This window comes from Eleutherodactylus coqui, chromosome 6 (genome assembly GCF_035609145.1).
Source record: "Eleutherodactylus coqui strain aEleCoq1 chromosome 6, aEleCoq1.hap1, whole genome shotgun sequence".
NCBI lineage: Eukaryota > Metazoa > Chordata > Amphibia > Anura > Eleutherodactylidae > Eleutherodactylus > Eleutherodactylus coqui.
Window position 1 is genome coordinate 182,944,504 of NC_089842.1, and position 18,893 is coordinate 182,963,396.

General features: G+C 41.0%; 1 protein-coding gene across 4 annotated transcripts in view; it reads left to right on the forward strand.

Annotated features, from left to right (window-relative positions):
* Positions 1-441: 441 nt before the first annotated feature.
* The window catches only part of SMOC1 (SPARC related modular calcium binding 1), a 228,711-nt gene continuing 210,259 nt past the window's right edge, over positions 442-18,893 (forward strand). For all 4 annotated transcript variants that reach the window (XM_066608410.1, XM_066608411.1, XM_066608413.1 and 1 more), the window contains exon 1: positions 442-721. In XM_066608410.1, coding sequence (XP_066464507.1) covers positions 623-721 — 99 coding nt within the window. In that variant the 5' untranslated portion in view covers positions 442-622. The remainder of the gene's footprint in view (positions 722-18,893) is intronic.

Sequence of the window (18,893 nt, forward strand, 5' to 3'; positions counted from 1 at the left end):
TCAAAATCCCTTTAACCTTAACCTTACCGAAAACTGTATTGACAGATATAATTGAAAACTGTAGGTGTGAAGAATATGTCACCATTATCTTCCATACTACTACATGTAAGGGAATCCTTGTATAGGTTATCTATGGGAAATAACAATCTTATTTTGCTTTCTAGATGTTTTAGACTAGCAGTGTCAGTATATAGGAAATACCTTTCAGCACAAGTAATAAGGAAACAATGTAACATGTAATGTAGCATAAAAATGAAAACTTTTGTTGATCAATTATTGAACAGTAGGTGGCAGCAAAACACCCAAATTAGTACCATATAAGCAACTATAAAAGAAGGGGTCAGACCTAATTTACCACCCCCCTACTTGCCCTCCCCTTTCAGGCGGGTTTATAATGGGATCCCAATGGAAGTGTTAATGCTTTAAACCTGCTGCCAGTAAAGGACAAGGAGAGAGCCTCAGGAGAGACATCTGTGCATGCCCACTTACTTTGCTTTTGTAGGTTTTTTATTTTTGTTAAGTATTAGTTTTGGTTTAGTTTTCCAAACTGCAGAAAATCAGAAGTTTAACCTTTCCATGTCTGTTCTATAAACTTTTGCACCTGCTTCGCAAAGGAGACAAAATGATCCAGAGAAATTTTGCCATTCCTGTCACTTTACAAGTTCTTCTTGTCCTTCTGCATGTGACACAATCCTTGAACCACAGGGGAACAGGACCCAGGGTAAGGCACCACTGCTCTCATATATACATTTATGTATACATGCGGTCTGTCACATTCTCTATAGATAATCGCGCCCACGCATTTCTTTGCGTCTATAATAAAACAATGTCAGCTAAGCGGTACTTTTGGGAAGAATTTCAGAGGGACAGCAAAATTTGATACCACATAATTATTATTTAAGGATAAGAAAATATTGTTTCACCTTTTTTTGGAATAAAACTAAATCCATGTGGTTTGTAACAGCTATTATTGCAATGTGAATAGGAATGATTAGTTTATGAATGCAGCCCGGAGTTTTCCTTAAAAATTGACTTTAGGTATTTCTAGCACAGATGCAGCAGAGCTGAGTTTATCATTGCAAGGTTTTCTTTTTGCCTGGGGATAACTGTCCCAGTTAAAACAATTAGTAAGTCCTATGTAACACCATTGTCAAACTCAACTTTGCTAACTTGACAACTTCAGCTCTGCTACATCTGTATACATTATTAAAGTTGCTGGTAGCAAACGCAGCGGGCGTGACGTGCAGAAGACAGCTGCTCTAATTAAAGGTTAGCAATATATTAGAATTAAATTGGGGCAAAATCTCCCCTCCCCATTGGGAGATTAGATTCACCTCTAGTTATGGCTGCAAGGTGTGACTTAGGAATTTGGGCTATTGTTGTTTTTTGCCTCTTTAGCCATAATATTCTGGTGTATTTATCTAACTTAAGCTCTGAACGTCTTGATCACTTATTATAATGACTGACAAGTGTCTTGTCCTTCGGGAAGTGGTCGTTACAACTGTTCGGTTCTGATCTTATAAAATATCACATTACTCAGTTATATACTGACTAACCTACCATAACTTTAGCTGGCCCAACCAAGTAGCTCGTGAATAACCAGATCCAGTCTTTCAGTGATGGGCAGAGAAGAGAGGCATCTGTCAGTCTATTGTAAAAGTTGCCTTCAGTCCACATGTAGATCTTGTCAAGTGAGCTCATGTTTCATTCAATGACCTTATAGTCTATTATGAATGTTCTGTCTCATCACTTACATTAAACAAGCTCTTATAAGAATGTCATATGGAAATATAGACAGACAGCAGCAAAGCTAAGTGGGTCATTTCAACCGTTTCATCAGCTGAGCATCAAGATAAGTTGCCAAAGTTTACCTGTATTCTTATGTAAAACCAAAAAATTGGCAAACTCCGCTCTTCTGCATTTGACAGGTTCAGATTCATTACAGTATAGTAAATTCATTAAGACTAGAGGCTATGAAGGCTTTAGTAGATACCGTAGTCCTAATACTGATGCATTGTGTCATATGTCTAAAATACTCATCATTCCATCCCATGAATAAAGTACTATTTAATATCATGTACCCTTCCCGACGGAGCATTATGCAGATGAATGGAAGCAATGCGTACGAATAATGCTAGAGCAATGCATTGCGCATGACTATAGCACTAATGTTATTGCGTTAGATCTCAGCATGATATTGCACCTCATGTATTCTTATAGGGCTGCATGAAACCACTTATGTACATGCAATTTTATGTGACTGCAATATATAAAGCAATTGTTCCTTCATTGGTTTCTATTCCAGTTGCCTGCAATATTATATTATATCTGATTGTGATATCAGGTGAGGTCAAAATGGGATTTTAAAATATTTCTCAAAGAACATGTCAGCCCTAAATCACAGAAAACGGCTGTAAAATTGCAAGCAAATGTATGGATTCTGCATTGTGGTTTTGTTGTATGATCTCGCGCAAAGACACATTGCAACACAGGGCATGATATATCTCACAGAGGAGCCCTAGCCTACAGGTGGCCAAAAACTGAATTAAAGGGGTATTCCAAAGACTAAAAGTTTTGACACTTTGTACTTGGCCATCTCTGTCAGCCCCATTGAAATAGATAAAGCCACAGCCACAGTGATCCATTCACTGCAACATTACAGCGATAGGTAGAAGCAACCCTGCATTGGGAAACAGGCAAAACATTGGTCCTTCCTTTTCAGAATTGGTAGAGGCCTCGGCCGTCAGGCTCTCACTGATCTATCAGTTTTCAGCCATCTAGCAGATAAGTGAAAAGTTTAAAAAAAACTTTTAGTCTCCAGAATACCCCTTTAACTGAAGTCAACTGAATGTTTTGGTGTCCTGAAAGTATAACTACATAGTAAATGAATGCATAATTGGAGTTCAATGTCAACCTTCTAGCAATCACAAGTAGTGATGTAGAATGATTTGAAAGCAGGTCTAGTACATCATCTTACCAGGGGAATACATGTCTATGTATTGATCACTTGGTTATCATAAATGTATCAGTTATCATATTAGTGACCATTTTTAGACATAACTTGCAGCCTAACGTGATGTACAAATGGGTGATTTCCTACTTTTCTCTGCACCATCCCCTACCATATACTATGATAACAGCTGCTCTAATAATGTACACTATATTATATTAGTGATATATGTCCTACAGCTTGTATAACACCCCATTTTTCCCAGCACTGTGCATAAATTGTCATCACATAATTACATGTCCCTCTCCTATCTCAGACACACACTAGGGCCAATATCATAAAAAGACAACAGTGTGTTCTTGCAGTGCAAGACGAAACATTGAGAGAACCTATGAATATCACATTCCTGGTCCACTTTAATCGCAGGACCCCATTACTACAAAACAACAGTAGTAATATATAAAATGCATGATGCTACATACTTTTCACAGTAAAAGGAGAACTGTGGATGTCCACTGCTTGACCTGGCAATCTCAGGACATAGACATACGACACAAGCGCTGCTAATCAACCAAGCTAACGTGCTGGCTATAGACATGTATAATACTATTAGAATAGTTTAGTAGACTTACGGAAACCATAGTCTACCCAATAGATAAATATGTAATCCTGGATTAGCGTACATTCTGCAAATGTGAAAAATATAAATCACGTCTACAGTGTCGAATCACATTATTATGACCACCAGATAATATCCAGAGTAACCACCATGTGACGCACGAACAGCAGCTAGACGGGCTAGGAGTGACTCAATAAGGCGCTAGTTGGTTGTCTCAGGTGTCTGTAGCCATGTTGACTGCTGGAGGGTGCGAGGGAGGATCCACAGAGTGAACATAACTATTGAGGCGGACCCACAGATACTCAATTGGGTTCGTCTGGGGAATTAGGGGGCTATGGAAGTACTTGGAAGTCTTGTTCTTGCTCTTCCAACTACTGTCAGACATTTCTAGCCGTGTGACAAGTCGCATTGTCTTGCTGGAACCAAATCGGTTAAGAGTGCCTTCCACATAGATGAGCAGCCCAGAGAATGCCATGAAATACTCCCCAGACCTTAAGGCTCCCTGTCCACAGGTGCCCAGGAGCAGGAGCCGGCAGACAGATCTCCGCAGGTCAGCCTATCTGACAGATAGGCTGGCCGCAGAGGATTGCGGCAATTCGCAGCATGCTGCGAATTGCCGGCCACGAGCGGAGTATCGCAATGATTCTCCGCTCGTGGACAGGGGTCCGGCGCTTTCCTTAGCAACGTTATGGAAAGCTTCAGACGGCGTCACACCCGTGGACAGGGGGCCTAACACTGCCGCCACCAGCTTGTGTTCTTCCAACAATGGTTGCAGGGTGTTTGTTCTCATCTGACACATCTGGTAGCCCCCTGCGTCATTTCCGTGGTCAACTGCTCCACTGTAGCATATTAGTCGATCCTCACGCATGGTCATAGCCAACATTCACCTCTCACATCGATGGCTTGTGGTGCTCCACAGTTTCCAAGTCAGTTATTCAAGTTATCCAAGTCATTTGTCCACTCACGATACACTTTCAACACAACAGCTTGCAAACAATTTACAAACTGAGAAATCCTGCCACCGTTGGCTCAAAAGCCAATAATCATTCCTTTTTTGCCACTCTGATAAATCACCTCTTTTACCTATGACAACAAGTGATATGTGAGCAGACGGCCTATCACACATCTTATATACCCACCAAGCCACCCCACGACACATCACTTCACTTCACTTCCTGCATGGGCAACGCACTGCCAACTTCGAAAGTAGGAGGTGATCATTTTACATCAGTCCAGGCTTTAGTAAAAATACTTATTTTAATTTTAGATTTTTGTGTGCAGTAACGTACAGGATGGGTTATTTTCATTTGTATATTCCAATACAAATTTTAAGTATGCTTTATTATGGACTTAATATATTGCTTTAGGCCGCCTGCAAACGGCCAGGTTGGATCCGGCTGCGAGAGTTCTCGCAGCAGGACCCGACCCGAGCCCCTGCAGAGACCAGCACGGCACTCACCTCTCTTCCGCGGCTCCGGCTCTTTGATGTGCTGGCTGCCGGGCACCCGGTGCATGCGCAGACCAGAGCCGGCGGCCGGGGAGTGACATTTCTGTGGGGGCTCTGCGAGGCCCGCACAAAAATAGAGCATGCTGCAATTTGTTTTCTGCACGTGATTTCGCACAGACAAATCGCGGCCGTTTGCATAGGATTGCATTTTCTAATGCAATCCTATCGTAGCTTCCACGGGGGGGAAATTCTGCGGGAAATCCCGCAGCGGAATTTCCGCCCATGTGCAGGGGGCCTTACACTGTGTTTTAGGCTAGGGCTTCATGGCAACACAAGGTTACCCAAAATGCATGGTAAAGCCATGGCAGTTGTGCAACATCAATTCTTGTGATTGTTGTTTATCACCACAACCTTCCTCATCCCGAATACAGAAATATTGAGGTTGCTTGCAAGTAATAAGCTGCAATTTTAATGTGACTCACAAGCAAGTCTTATGCTGTCGTAGAACTCAAGCCTTACTATTAAACTGGTACATTGTTAATACATAGTAGTGAATGAATTAGGACAGCACAAAAATTTACGAGATTCAAAGAATTATGTTACTTTGGGTTTCCTCCAGGTACTTCACTTTACTGCCATGCGAAAACATAGGTTAATGTGCCTATAAACTGACCATTATGTGCATATCAGATTGGGATAAAATTGCATGGCTCATTAAAGGATTGATGCACATAAGTCCAATCTGTATACAGTTATATATTTATACAGAAAAAAATGAGTTTATTGTATTTGGTAGACCTGGAAAGAAAATCACTAAAGGAGTGCATAAATATCATCCAGTTTTCGCTTTGGTATATATGGTAGAATTACCAGTGCACAACAGGCCTCTATTATGAGGACCCTGCCAAACAGCTCCTGTATCTGAGGCTGCTGGACCTGTAATCATTTGACAATAGTTGACTTCAATGTCCCACCACTAACTCCTCGTGTCTAACTTGAATTTCCAGATTTTGAACGGGATCAGTCCTAACTTTTTTGAGCCACCTTGTAAATCCCTTGAATGGGGCAGCTCTGAACATTTTCTTCTCATTTCATATTAAGATTAAGCCTGTGATGCATCACATTCACATATTTCATCTCAAAGAGGACCTGTCACCACTCCTAAGAAGTTTGTTTCAGTAAATAATTGTATTCCCCATGAAACAATAGTTATTTTATTAGAACTCCACTCTCCACTCACTGTAAGCAGCGGCAGTTAAATACTGAACGGCTGCTGTTTACACTGAACGATCATCGTTCAGGATTTTAAGCATGCTTAAAAGTTTGTGCATGCTTTTACACGGGATGATCATCGTACAAAACCCCATGGGAACGCAGGGTTTTGAACGATTAGAATGATAATCGTCTCGTGTAAAAGGACCTTTACATCTGCTTCCTAGTACTATTGTGTTTTTGTGCATAACATCTTACAGCTATCACCCCCTTCGTCATCACATTGGAACCTGGAACTATATTATCTGTCCCTGACATGGGGTCGCCCTAGCCAGGGCGATCACCCCGCTTTTAGATACAGAATCCTCCTATTAGTATGTTAGGGCGAGATTCCCCTTTTCCTACTTCTCTGCATTATATACTGTGTGTATATTTGTCCTTTTAAGGACAAGTATTACATCTGATCCGGACGGGGTGTTTGGCATCTGGCTCAGACGTAACAAAGATGTTCCAGAATTGTTATTTCACAGGGAATACAAGTACTGTATTTAGGAAAATAGACATGTCAGGAGAGCTTACAGGTCGTCTTCAAACCAGGTGCTTAATGCTTAATCATACTGCATAATGACAATCTAGAACAGGGACCGTCATATAAGAATTAATTTTAGACTTGGAAAGCAGTACTTGTCTCCTGTGCTTTAAGCTTGCTGGGACAGGAGGATTTAGGTTCTTCTGGACAGAAGAGACGTATTTGGTCAGACAGGGATCTGGGTAATCCCTAACTGGATCCAGAACTTTGTTTATCTCCTGCTATAAACACTGCCGTGTTCATACTTCTCTGCTCAGTGGAAAAATCCGGTACAGCCATCTTTGACCCACCATTGTCATAGCCCTTATTGTGTCCAGTGAATGCGTCTCCAATGTAAATCAGATAGGAGTCATTATTGTTTATAAAGCAGCTAGACTTTTAATAAAATGGTAATTGTTTGCTGTTCATTGCACAATCTCAGTTTAATCTTGCTCCAGGCATACTCTGCTAACAGGACATACCACACACAGTGCATAGTGGAAGTGCCTTTATAAAGTATGATGGCTCATGTACAGTATATATAATCCAATATTAAAACAGAGATCATCCTTTGCTAAGATTTTGTATCAGGAGCCAAGCTAATAACACAGAAATGCCTATAATATGCATACACACTTGAGATCTATAGTGATTAGAGTATTCTACATACCTACTTATGATATTACTCTGTACCCACTTGCTTCTTGCCTCTTTGGGCAGCATCCACCTGTGAAGTAGATATAGATATTTGGTGAGAATATAAAGAGAATATATAAGAGTAAAATGTTGCAAAACTCAACTAATGGCCCCAGAGCAATAAGGCAGTGATACTTACTGCAGGATTACCTAGCAACATGTCAGTGCTGGGGGCATCACATCATACTCATATGTACAACCATATATATACATACAGGTCATTTAACTGTGCATCTTTTGTGTAGCCAAGGGCAGGAGGAAGCCATTTTTATGCCTAAGGCCTCATGTCCAGAAGTGGATCGGATTTCCGCAGCGGGAGACTTGCAGAAACCATTTGCGGTAGATCACGGATGTAATGGTTTTTCCGCGCGGATGTACTGCACTGAAGATCATCCGCGTGGAAAAAAATCCGCAACCCCACCTCCCAGCGTTTTCCCTGACTCCCTAATTGATTTTAACCTTCAAATCCGCAGTGCATCCGCAACTGTATTTGCCCGCACCCATTGTCCTCTGTTGAGCCCGTCCGCACTGAAATGGAGCATGCTGCGGTTTGTTTTCCGTACCAAATAGTCCGCAAATCAAATCTGCATGCTTAAATTCAGTTGTGAATGCCAATGCTTCCCTATGGGCACTTTGAATTGTGAGTGATCCGTGCGGATTCCGTAAATCAAATCCACCCGTGGACATTGGGCCTAAGGCTGGGCTCACACGGCCATAAGCATACAATGCTGCTTGGGTCACAGTGTGTTTTACAGCTGTGGAGCTGGCGGTGACTGCCGTGTATGGTGGCAAAATTGAACTGTACATGACAGCGTATCTCATGCACACTGTCATGTGCAGTCCACCTATTTTTTTTCTTATATTTCTTGCGCAGTATACACGCTGCTTATCAACAATTACATTGCACATGTGCATGCGTATGCATGCACCCATAGAGAACAATAGGCTCTCATGCGCATACATAGGCGGCAAAATAGAACATGCTGCGTTCTTTTTTGCACTCGCGTATTACGCAATTCCGACACGCTGATGTGAGTGGAACTGCATAAGGCAATGTAATTAATTGCCTGCGTATCACATGAAGGTACAGCACACATGTAATACGCAGTAATCATAAGCCCGTGTGAGCCCAGCCTAAGGCAGGTGTTGCAAGATAAGCCGCCATCTGTGATCCCTAAAATTCTAAATGATAGGTGTTGAGTAGATATTTAATTACCTCCACCCCTTTATTTCCCACCAATCACCTAGCATTCTTATTTATAACACATATTAGCTAGCATACAAGGGCTGGCTCCTGCAGCTGCCCTTTTGACTCCATCTCTCAGAATATACAAATAATGGTTTCCAATGAAGGTGAATGAAATGATTCATCTTTGTCCGTTTTTTTTAAGAGGGGTGTGCAGACTTTTTCTATCCACTTGTATATACAGGGTGATTTAAAAGTCATGGCCATCTGTAGTATCTACTGAACTAAAAGAGATGCAAGTAGAAAAGTTTGTAGAACACTTAGATAGGTAGGAGAAAATATTTTGCCACTATGGTGGTGTCAATATGCCATCTTTGTGGCAGCCATCTTGGATTCAGTCCAAGAAATTTAAATGGACAAGGGGTCATTGGATACATAATTTAAGAGTAGAATTTCATCAGAAATTGATAGGTGTACTCCTTTTTCAATACCTGCAATCATTTTTGAGTTATGATGTCATGTTGAGCATTCATAAAGTCGTTATGTTCGATTGTGCGGTATAAAAAACACTAATCACATCTTTTCAGATACCATAAGATTCTGTTAACAATCCCCAACAGAACTGAGATCATCCTGATGGTTGGTAAAAGAAGTTCAAGTAAGGTGGCCGAGGCTTCCCATCGAGAATACCCAGGATACGCCAGTCAGGATCATCTTCACACAACTTCTGTTGTAGCTGCAGTTTGTACAGGTGTCACTTGTGTGTCTTGAGGATCCTTATGACACTTGGTTGACTGACACCATGCTTTAAGGCCAGCCTCCTTGTGCCTTCTTATGGACTCCTTGTGAAAACGGGAACAGCTGTTGACACCTGGGGATTGGAAACACTGCTCAGATGACCAGTTCTTGTTTTGTCCTGGATGCTTTCAGTTTCCCAGAGCTGCTATATCAGTTTCCTGACACTTTGTGCACTCTATGGCTGTCTTCTGGGTGTTCTTAATTGAAGGCCTCGGCCACCTTATGTGAACGTCTGTTACCAACCATCAGGATGATTTCAATTCTGTCCTGGATTGTTAAGAGCATCTTTTGGTATCTAAAAAGACATGCCATGGTGTCTTCCATACCACATAAGTCAACATAACAACTTTATTAATACTCAACATGACATCATCCATAGCTTGAAAATGGTTGTAGGTATTGCAAAAATTATGACACCAATCAATTTCTGATAAAAATTCTATCCCTAAATCATGTATCCCATGACCCGCTTTCCTCTGAAGTTTCTTAGGCTGAATCAAAAATGGCTGTCATTAAGATGGCTAACATAGTGCCAAAAAATGTACCCCCACCTATCTGGCTGGTCTACAATGTTTCCTAATTGTATCTTTTTTTCTTTAATATATATTATGGGTGGCCCTGACTTTTGAATCACTCTGTACAATACATCTGCAGCTACCTTACTAATATGTGGGGTCTGCATCTATATATTGGAGTTTTCCAAGAATCTGCTGCATATAACACTCTCCCAGTTGAAATTGCATTGACTCTGCTGCTGAAATTCTACATTTATACCCACAATCAGCTCAACTGACTCAACATTTTCTTTACTTTTTATGAACTTGCAATTTATTTATTAAGTACATAGGATAATGACGAGCATCAATCTGATCAGTTAATACAAAATTGAGGTGACTATTGCAAATTTAAAACAACTTAATAATGCATTTCTGTATTGAAATATTATTAAGAGAAAGGGAATCAAATCACATAAGTGTTTAGCATCTGCACATGACATGTTAGAGCTTTGTACAAGGGCACCCATAGAAGTGTATAGAACCCTACTGTACCTCTGTATGCCTTCAATGTCATAAATAAGCATATGGAGAGAGACTTTTAAAGTCAGATTCTGAAAGCATTGCTTCTGGGGAAAAAATCTCCAAATCTATGAAAAGAACAGCATATGAGTGCCTATAGCTCCATAGTCCAGCACCATTGGGACTATCCACATTTGACTACTTATGTTACATAAAGAGCCACATATAAACGATCATGTATCAGGTATAAAATCCAACATGGAGAACACAGCTTGACCAGCTGAGTGGATAGTTCAAGGGAGTGGCACCCTCCATTCACCATTTGGCCCACAATAACATGCTCACAGAGTGCCAAGGAGTTGTCATGTCACTCATGGGGGGATAATTAAGGCCCCTAAATTAGCTGTCTTATTCCCATTAGTCCTTGCCAGTGGCAAGGCTTAACAAAATACTGCAGATGGCGCAATATACTGTAATTAGACGTATTGCAGTGTACTATACAGGCAATTAAGGAATCAAGTTCCCTACTGAGAATTTATTTAAAAGGGGGGAAAAAAGTAAAAAACGATTTAGCTTTATCAGATAAAAATTCAAAATAATTGAAACTGCAGTCCAACATATTTCCAAATGAAAAATAATGCACTTGCGGAAAGGAATCATTGAGTATTCTATTGACAGTTCTGTGTTATCCAGGATTTCATAATGGAAGGACTTATGGGTTCTGATTTTTGATAACTTCAAAATGAGTCATCCCTATGGTCAGACAGCAGGGAAAGCAAGCACGATACTTGGCTGCATAACCAGTTGATGAGGGAAATTGTAATCCCACTGTATAGAGTTCTGGTGAGACGACATCTGGAATACTGTGTTCAGTTCTAGAGACCTAATCAACAGAAAGACATTGATAAAATAGATCGAGTCCAAAGACGGGCTCAAAAATGGTGGAAGAATAAAACTTATCATGAGAAACTTAAAGCATACTTGCATTTTCAGACTGCTTTTCAGAATAAGCTTCCGTGTGTGTACATGAGGAATATTACTATCTAATCATTATATGACTTGTATCCTGTATATCAGGGGTCCCCAACCCCGGTCCCTCAGGGACCACCAACAGGTCATGTTTTTAGGATATCCTATAGTAAGAACACCTGTGGCAATGTCTGAGACACTGTCAATAATTACATCACCTGCGTAATACTGAGGAAATCCAGAAAACATGACCTGTTGGGGGTCCCTGAGGACTGGAGTTGGGGAACACTGCTGTATATTATCACCTGCTTTCCCCTCTGCAGGCTGTATCTCCTATTTTAGGTTCTTTCTGAGCTGCAGGGAGGAGACTGCAGCTATGATAGTTCCATACACTGCACGTGGAGAGAACTGTAGATTCTGCATCCTTTAGCACAGAGGAATAATGACATCAGCATGAGGGGCACTTGAGAGATACTGAGAATTGTAGATGTGATTCCAGTAGCTGTAAATCACTCACCAGTTAGCTACTGCAGCAACTATGAAAGGCTGCTTTCACATCTGCAGCGGGGATTCCATTTTCCAGCTTCATTTGGGGAGCAGGAAAGGGGAATCTCTTGGGAGTTTTTTGCCATCAGCCTTCTTCAGTGTAATTTAAAATTAATATTAGGAAATGCTTTTGAAATAATTGTATTACTTACAAATGAGCTCTTTGTATCTGCAGTGCTCTGTTCTGCTTTACCACTTATACTACACCTCCCACTCACTTCTCCTCTTTGGCCTGTCCTGACTGCTCTTCTGCCTGCATATTGTGTGCTACTATGGAGGAGAAGGAGTCCATGGTCAACATGCCACTCCATATTAAGTCATCCTATGGATAGAGGAGTATCCAGGACAGAATGAGAAGGCAAGTGGGGTTTGTGGCCTTAGAAATTCTGAAGAATAGAGCACTGCAGAAATAAGGAGTGCATTAGCAAGCTAATAATAAGCCAATTTCAGAAGCATTTCCTATTATTAACAATTTTAAAAAAAAGACATTAAAAAGTAATTAAAAACTTTCCCATTGATTACATAAAAACTCTTATTAAAAATGCACGTAGCTGGTGTTGCCACATCCCAAAAATTCCAAACTATTAAAATACCACATTATTTATCCTACATGCTGACTACCAAAACGAATAGCCAAGCACATAGAGGAATAACAACAGCATGGAGGACACAAGAGAGTTACTGCACTGAGCCTTGTAGATGTAATTCCATTAGCTGTAAATCACCAGTTAAGCAACACCATCTATGCTTATAAAACATAAAAGATTCTATAAAATTAATATTGCTGTAACCATACTGACCTGAGAGCAACATAAATCTAACAGGCAATTCCCAAAATTTATTTTTTTTTATACCACAACACAAAAAAATGTTTGAATCATGACTTAATACATTATGTGCTACATTAAATTCTGCAATGGCTCTTGGAAGGCGGGGAAGAAAAACTAAAAAATCGTAGTAAAAAACGGCTTAGATGGGAAGAGGTTAAGAGGTAGCCTGTTGATTGATACTCTTTAAACATGGAAGTTTTATTTAAATAGCGAGTTATGTATAATCTAATGGTCAGCCTTCAGAGTTTTCTTGACATGTATTTCCTTTTAGATTTAGCACTGATAATACTGTTAAATTACGGTATCTTTAATTTACATTACAATATTCTAAAGCTGCCCTGATGTTGCATTTCAGTCATGGGTTGCATGAATGTGGGTGCAGTGTTCTTATGTCATTGCTAGGACACCCACAAGAAAAAAGGTGAATCCCCGATGCTTCCCGAGTCAGGAGTAGACTGCCAGTCCCCAACCTGACCAGCACATGCCAAAGTACACCCACTGTACTGCATACAAATAGGCAGCTAAATTATCTCAGACAGGTAATATTTGCATGTAGCTGTTCAGTGGGCCCCAGAATGATTTTACTGGACCAATAGTCATAGTATAGAGTAAATTCCCATTTAGACGGGACAAATGTCGGGCAAACGATGCTGCTACATGGGAGCTAGTATCGCTGGCTCATAGCGGGGAGGCTGCAGGAGATTTCACTCCTCGCTCTCTGAAAACCAGGACTATATATATTTATTCTCCATTCTTTCTAGTGTATTTGAAACGACTTTGTGCTGAAGATGTAGCTAGAGATATGTAAGCTGAGTGCAGCGTACTACACTGTTGACTAGCATGTGCCATTAATATTACTGATGTCTAATGTGGCAGACAGGCCTTGGGCCCCCTTAGACACCAGGAGTAAGGTATAGCTGTCATTTCTGCATCTTCCTATAGTTATAGCCCTAATTAAGCTTACGTGATTTCTAATTCCTTTTTCTAGGATTTCTGTTTTACAATGCATGGCCATCCATATTAGACTAATGTCTGTTGAACCCAACAATTTTTGCACGATTGGACAATCATCTAGTGTGTTATGCGGCCTCCTGATGGCAGATATCGGGGGCGATAAAGATCCGGCAGTTGGATTGTAACATGCCAATCCTTTTGTTCTCAGATGACTTAAAGAGTTTCAGTAGCTTAGGGTACTTTTACACTGGCCAAGTGTTTGCCGAGAAATCACTCAAATGAGCAATTTTGACCAAGAGTCATCCCGTGTAAAAGTGGGACCCAACAAGGTACGGAATGAAAAATCACTCATTAGTTGTGAGTGTCTTCATTTCAGCTCACTGAAATGAAATGGCTGATGAGTGACTTCTTGCTCAATGTAAAGAGGCAGTTTGGATCAACAACTGGCTGTTGACAGTGAATGGAGGCAGGCGGCCAGAAGAGATCACTGGCGCACTCCCCCTCCCTTCACTGAACGACGATTGTTCCTGTGTGAGCACCGGAGCGATAGTTGTTGGGACGTCTGTCCGGCGCTTAAGCGCTCGACAGTTGTCCAATGTAAAAGCACTACAGAGGGGCACCGGGGGTGCGGGGGGGGGGGTTGCAGAAGGGAGTGGGGGGAGGGGGAGAGAGAGCTTCCCCTGTTCCCCACTGCTACCCCCCGCTCCACCACACCGCCCCCCGTCCAAGTAGTCAGTTACTCGGAAAAAGCAGTGCTCGAGTCCAAAAACACCCGAACTGAGTACGTTCGCTCATCTCTAAAAAACACCCATACTCCTATCTTCCCATTGAGAACACACGCATGCTCAGACGAAGCGAGTGTGCATGTGTATGGATTGTGGGATGGATAGGTGTCACATTCACTAGTCAGGTGTCTAACATCTATGGCCTACTTACTTTATCATCTGAAATTGCTGAAATAAAATGTATGAAAACCAATAACAGCTGAATTTTAGAAGTAAGAAATTCTGCAGAGAACGCAGGGATTCATTTCTTTATGATCCTTCCCATTTTCAAGTAGCATGCGCATAAAAGATAAGGCTTTGCAAGTGGGCGTGGTTTCATATTTCATGTTGTGTATTTTCTGTGTGTAGTGTTTCTTTAAGAAAAGCAGCGAAGGAGCACGAACTGCTGCCATAACAGGTAAAATACTATGCAATAGAGGCAGATCATTAATGAGCACAAGTAAGGTACATTATTTGGCTGGATATGTGCTATAGGCAAGTAAACCTGCTTACCAGATCCCAAAGACGGACTATATCTAAATAAATAAGGAAAGGGCGTTATACGAAAGAATGATGTCATAATAAGACAAGAGGGTAAGCGGGGAGCACAAATAAAGGAATATTTGCAAGAAATTCAATGAGGCAAAGCATTTGTACAAGTGGCCTGGAATACATTGGTGTATTTTGACTGGTCTCCTTGTTTTACATTCTGCATACAGACATTTGTGAGAACAATCACTTGCTTATGCTTCAACAGTTTTATACTTGCCAGGAGCTAATGTGTAAAACAGATTGACAGTCTCCTGACATTTTTATTTTAATTTATCATGTTAGCTATTGTATACACACTGCCATGCACATGGCCCCGCACAAGTCACAGCGCCTTTGCTTATTTTTCCATCCTAATCATACACTTCATTGCAAAATCCTAACAGACTTGTCTCTATTGGAAAATCAGAGCGCTAGAATTTATTAGGCATAAAGACACAAAGATGACTAATCCTTAACTCTTGGCATGCCGTACGTTCCGAATTTATTATATTTAAGTGGTCGCGGTCGAACAATGTGTTCCTACCAGTAAGAATTTCTTTTTATCTACGATGCGCATTAAATATATTTTAAAATCATGGCGTCGCTACTTATGTAGTCAAACTTTGCTGCAACTGGAATTCGAATTGTGATAATGCACAAATATCTGATGCATTAAAAAAAGCAATATTAGTCTTCATTAAAAAAAAATTAAAAAATCTCAGCTGAAGGGCTTTTTGGCTCCTTTCATCCCCTTAACCATAACCAGGGCTTTACTTATAGTAGTGCCTACAGGTGGCAAGGTGTCTGGCGAATGGACGATTTATAAATGAATAGATTGAACAATGTTTATTATGAATATATGTAAATTGTGTGAATTTATATGCTAATTAGCCCCTCACAGTGCTATGAGAATGAGAGGAGAATATCCAGGGAGGGACAAGGGAACGGTTGCAGAGACGCTAGACTTTGTGAGAAGTGCAACACAAGTGTTCTGCTTTATTTTATGAAAGCAAACCAACATTTCAAAGGGAATGTGTCATCAGAAATTGTTTAAATTAATACATAAAATTACCAAAACTGTAAAAAAAAAATGTTTACGTTTCCATGTTTATAATAATAATAATATCTTGCATTTTTCATACTGACTGCCAAGGCTAATAATAGGCTGACACTTTTCAGAGAAACCTTTTCAGCAGTCATCTTATTATCTCTACAGGCAAGTTTACAAAGAAAGATAACATCTATATATAGATAACACAGGATCCGCTATTCACAATAAGGGTGGCTTTACAAGGGATGACGATCGTCCAAATAATCGCTCAAAAGAGCAAATACAAACAATAATCATTTCACGTTAATGCTGCCATCAAAGGGGTGACGAACAATAATTCCCTCACTAGTTACTAGTCAGTTTGTTTCACCTCACCTAAAAAATAGTCGCTGGTTGAACAACTAGCAAAAGAATTTGCATGGAGAATCCCCTACGAACAGTATAAACAATAAGCACTCTGTGTAAAAGGAAACAAAAGACTATCATTGGTACAGATCAGTGCCTTTTCAAAATAACTTTCTGAACAACACTTGCTCAGTATAAATGTACCTTAAGTGACGGTCACAGCTTACCTCCCCCCCCTCCCCCCCACACACACCTGCACAATGACCGTTGAAAAGAGCATGCCCAAAGAAGAAGTCAATTAGTCCCTCCCAGTTATTGTGTCCATGGTCCATGAGGCTGCTATACAGTAGAAGTCATCTCAGACTACTATTAGGCCTAATTCTCACAGGCGGATTTCCGCCGCGTAATCCGCGGCGTTTCACTGCAGCCTTTAGGCTCTACTAAACCTAATAGCTCAATGTACATGCTGCAGGATTCCACCACGGAATTCCGCAGCATGAAATTACCCGCAGCATGTCCTGTTTGCCACAGGAGTACGCGCGGACGGCTTCCATTGTAGTCAATGGAAGCCGCCCGTCACGCTATACTTCCGCTGTAGCATAGCGGAAGTATAGGGTGAATATGCGCCCCGCCCACCGCGTCCCGGAGCGTCATGCGGGACTTCGTGCAGCAGATCCGGAGGTAAGTATGGGGTCTTTGGGGAGGGGGGGGGGCGCCGTGACAGACTCTGCTGCCGTATTCCGCTTGCGGAGCCCGTCACAGCTGTGTGCATAAGGCCTTAGGCTTAGTGGCCAGACTTCTATCCTCTGCTAACAAAAAAAATCAATCATTCTTCATGATCCTGCCCGATATGACTTACATTGTAGAGAGATGTTAGCAACACAGCATGGCCAGACACATTTCCTGCTGTTTGGACACATTACTTAAATAATTTGCAAATATGGAATATGTAATATGGACTACTGAATGTTTTCTTTTTATATAGATAGAATGCCAGAGGTGCAACGGTGAATGTTATTGCAAGCTTAATTTGTACTCCAAAGAGGCACAGATGCATAATGGTTACAGCTACTGAAAGGCACAATTTACACAGACATTAACAGGCACTATGATGATGACGGTACTTTCCTCTTTTGTCCGAGAGCAGCTAGTCACAATTAATAGTCCTCAGACCACTCTTTACAGCATAAATAAATGTATAAGCCTCACTCACTTTTCTTCTGTTTTGGGGGTCTCCAACTTGCAGTTGTATTATCTGAAATTCGCATGTGTATTCTAGCTAAACTCAGAGTTAATTTGTTGCAGCACATGGCCAGAGCTGTGAGCAAGGAGTCCAATATATTCCTGAGAAAGTGTTGGGTGGGCAGGGAAGCTAGCATCTCGCTATTACTGTGCTTAGGAAAAAAGCTGTCAATCAGCAGCTGAAGGACCCCGTATCTCATAAATACTGTATATTGGACTTGTTCACATCACTGGCATTGCATCACAATAAAGTCTGTGAGTTTAGTTAAAATATGCATATTGATTGCAGAAGAACATCAAAGAGGGAAACGAACATCCCCACAGGTCCCCTTTAAGCTAAATAAAATGTAATTCCCGCCAGGATACAATATGCATACTAATTGAAGAGAGCAAGAGCTGATTTCATGCCTTGGAATGGAAGTTTAGGGCCCTTTTACACTGAACAATAATTGTTCAGATTCTCGCTGCATCGTGGAAATCTGAATGAATCGTTCAGTATAGGTGCCGATATCAATAATTAGTTTGTCGTTCAGTTTTGGCAGGCACAAAAATCAAATCATGATTGTTTTGCATAAACAGGCAGTCTTTCATCAATCAACAACTGCCTGTTTACTGTGAATGAAGGCGAATCTCCAGAACGATCTGTGACCTGCTCTACCTCCATTCACTGAGTGATCCTTGCTTCTGTTTGAAAGCACAGAAGCAATTATCCCTGGGATGACTGTTGGGCGGTAAACCACTCTAACAGCTGTAGTTTGCTTTTGGAAGATACATTATCCACCATGAACAAGTAAAGACAGTTTATATTAACTTGAAGAATATACATCTGGGCCCTGATTTACCAAGATAGATGTTTCCTACACCTGTCTTAATATAAACTGGCCTGGAGGTAAATGCACCAAAATTATTAAGAGTTGCACACCTGTTAATAAACGTGGAACCTGTATGCTAGAAATCAAATCTACACCAGCTATGTGGCACTCAAAATCTGACTACAGCTAGCACAGATATCTTATACATATCCAGGCAGCAGAGACATTACATGAGTAGATGCTTGCCAAGATCCTTACATTGAAGAACTGGTGGTGGTGAAGAGCTCTATTTTATGGTGGCCTACATTTTTCCCATACCCGAAGACCTGAGAGAAGGCTCAGTGGAGTATTAGGTGT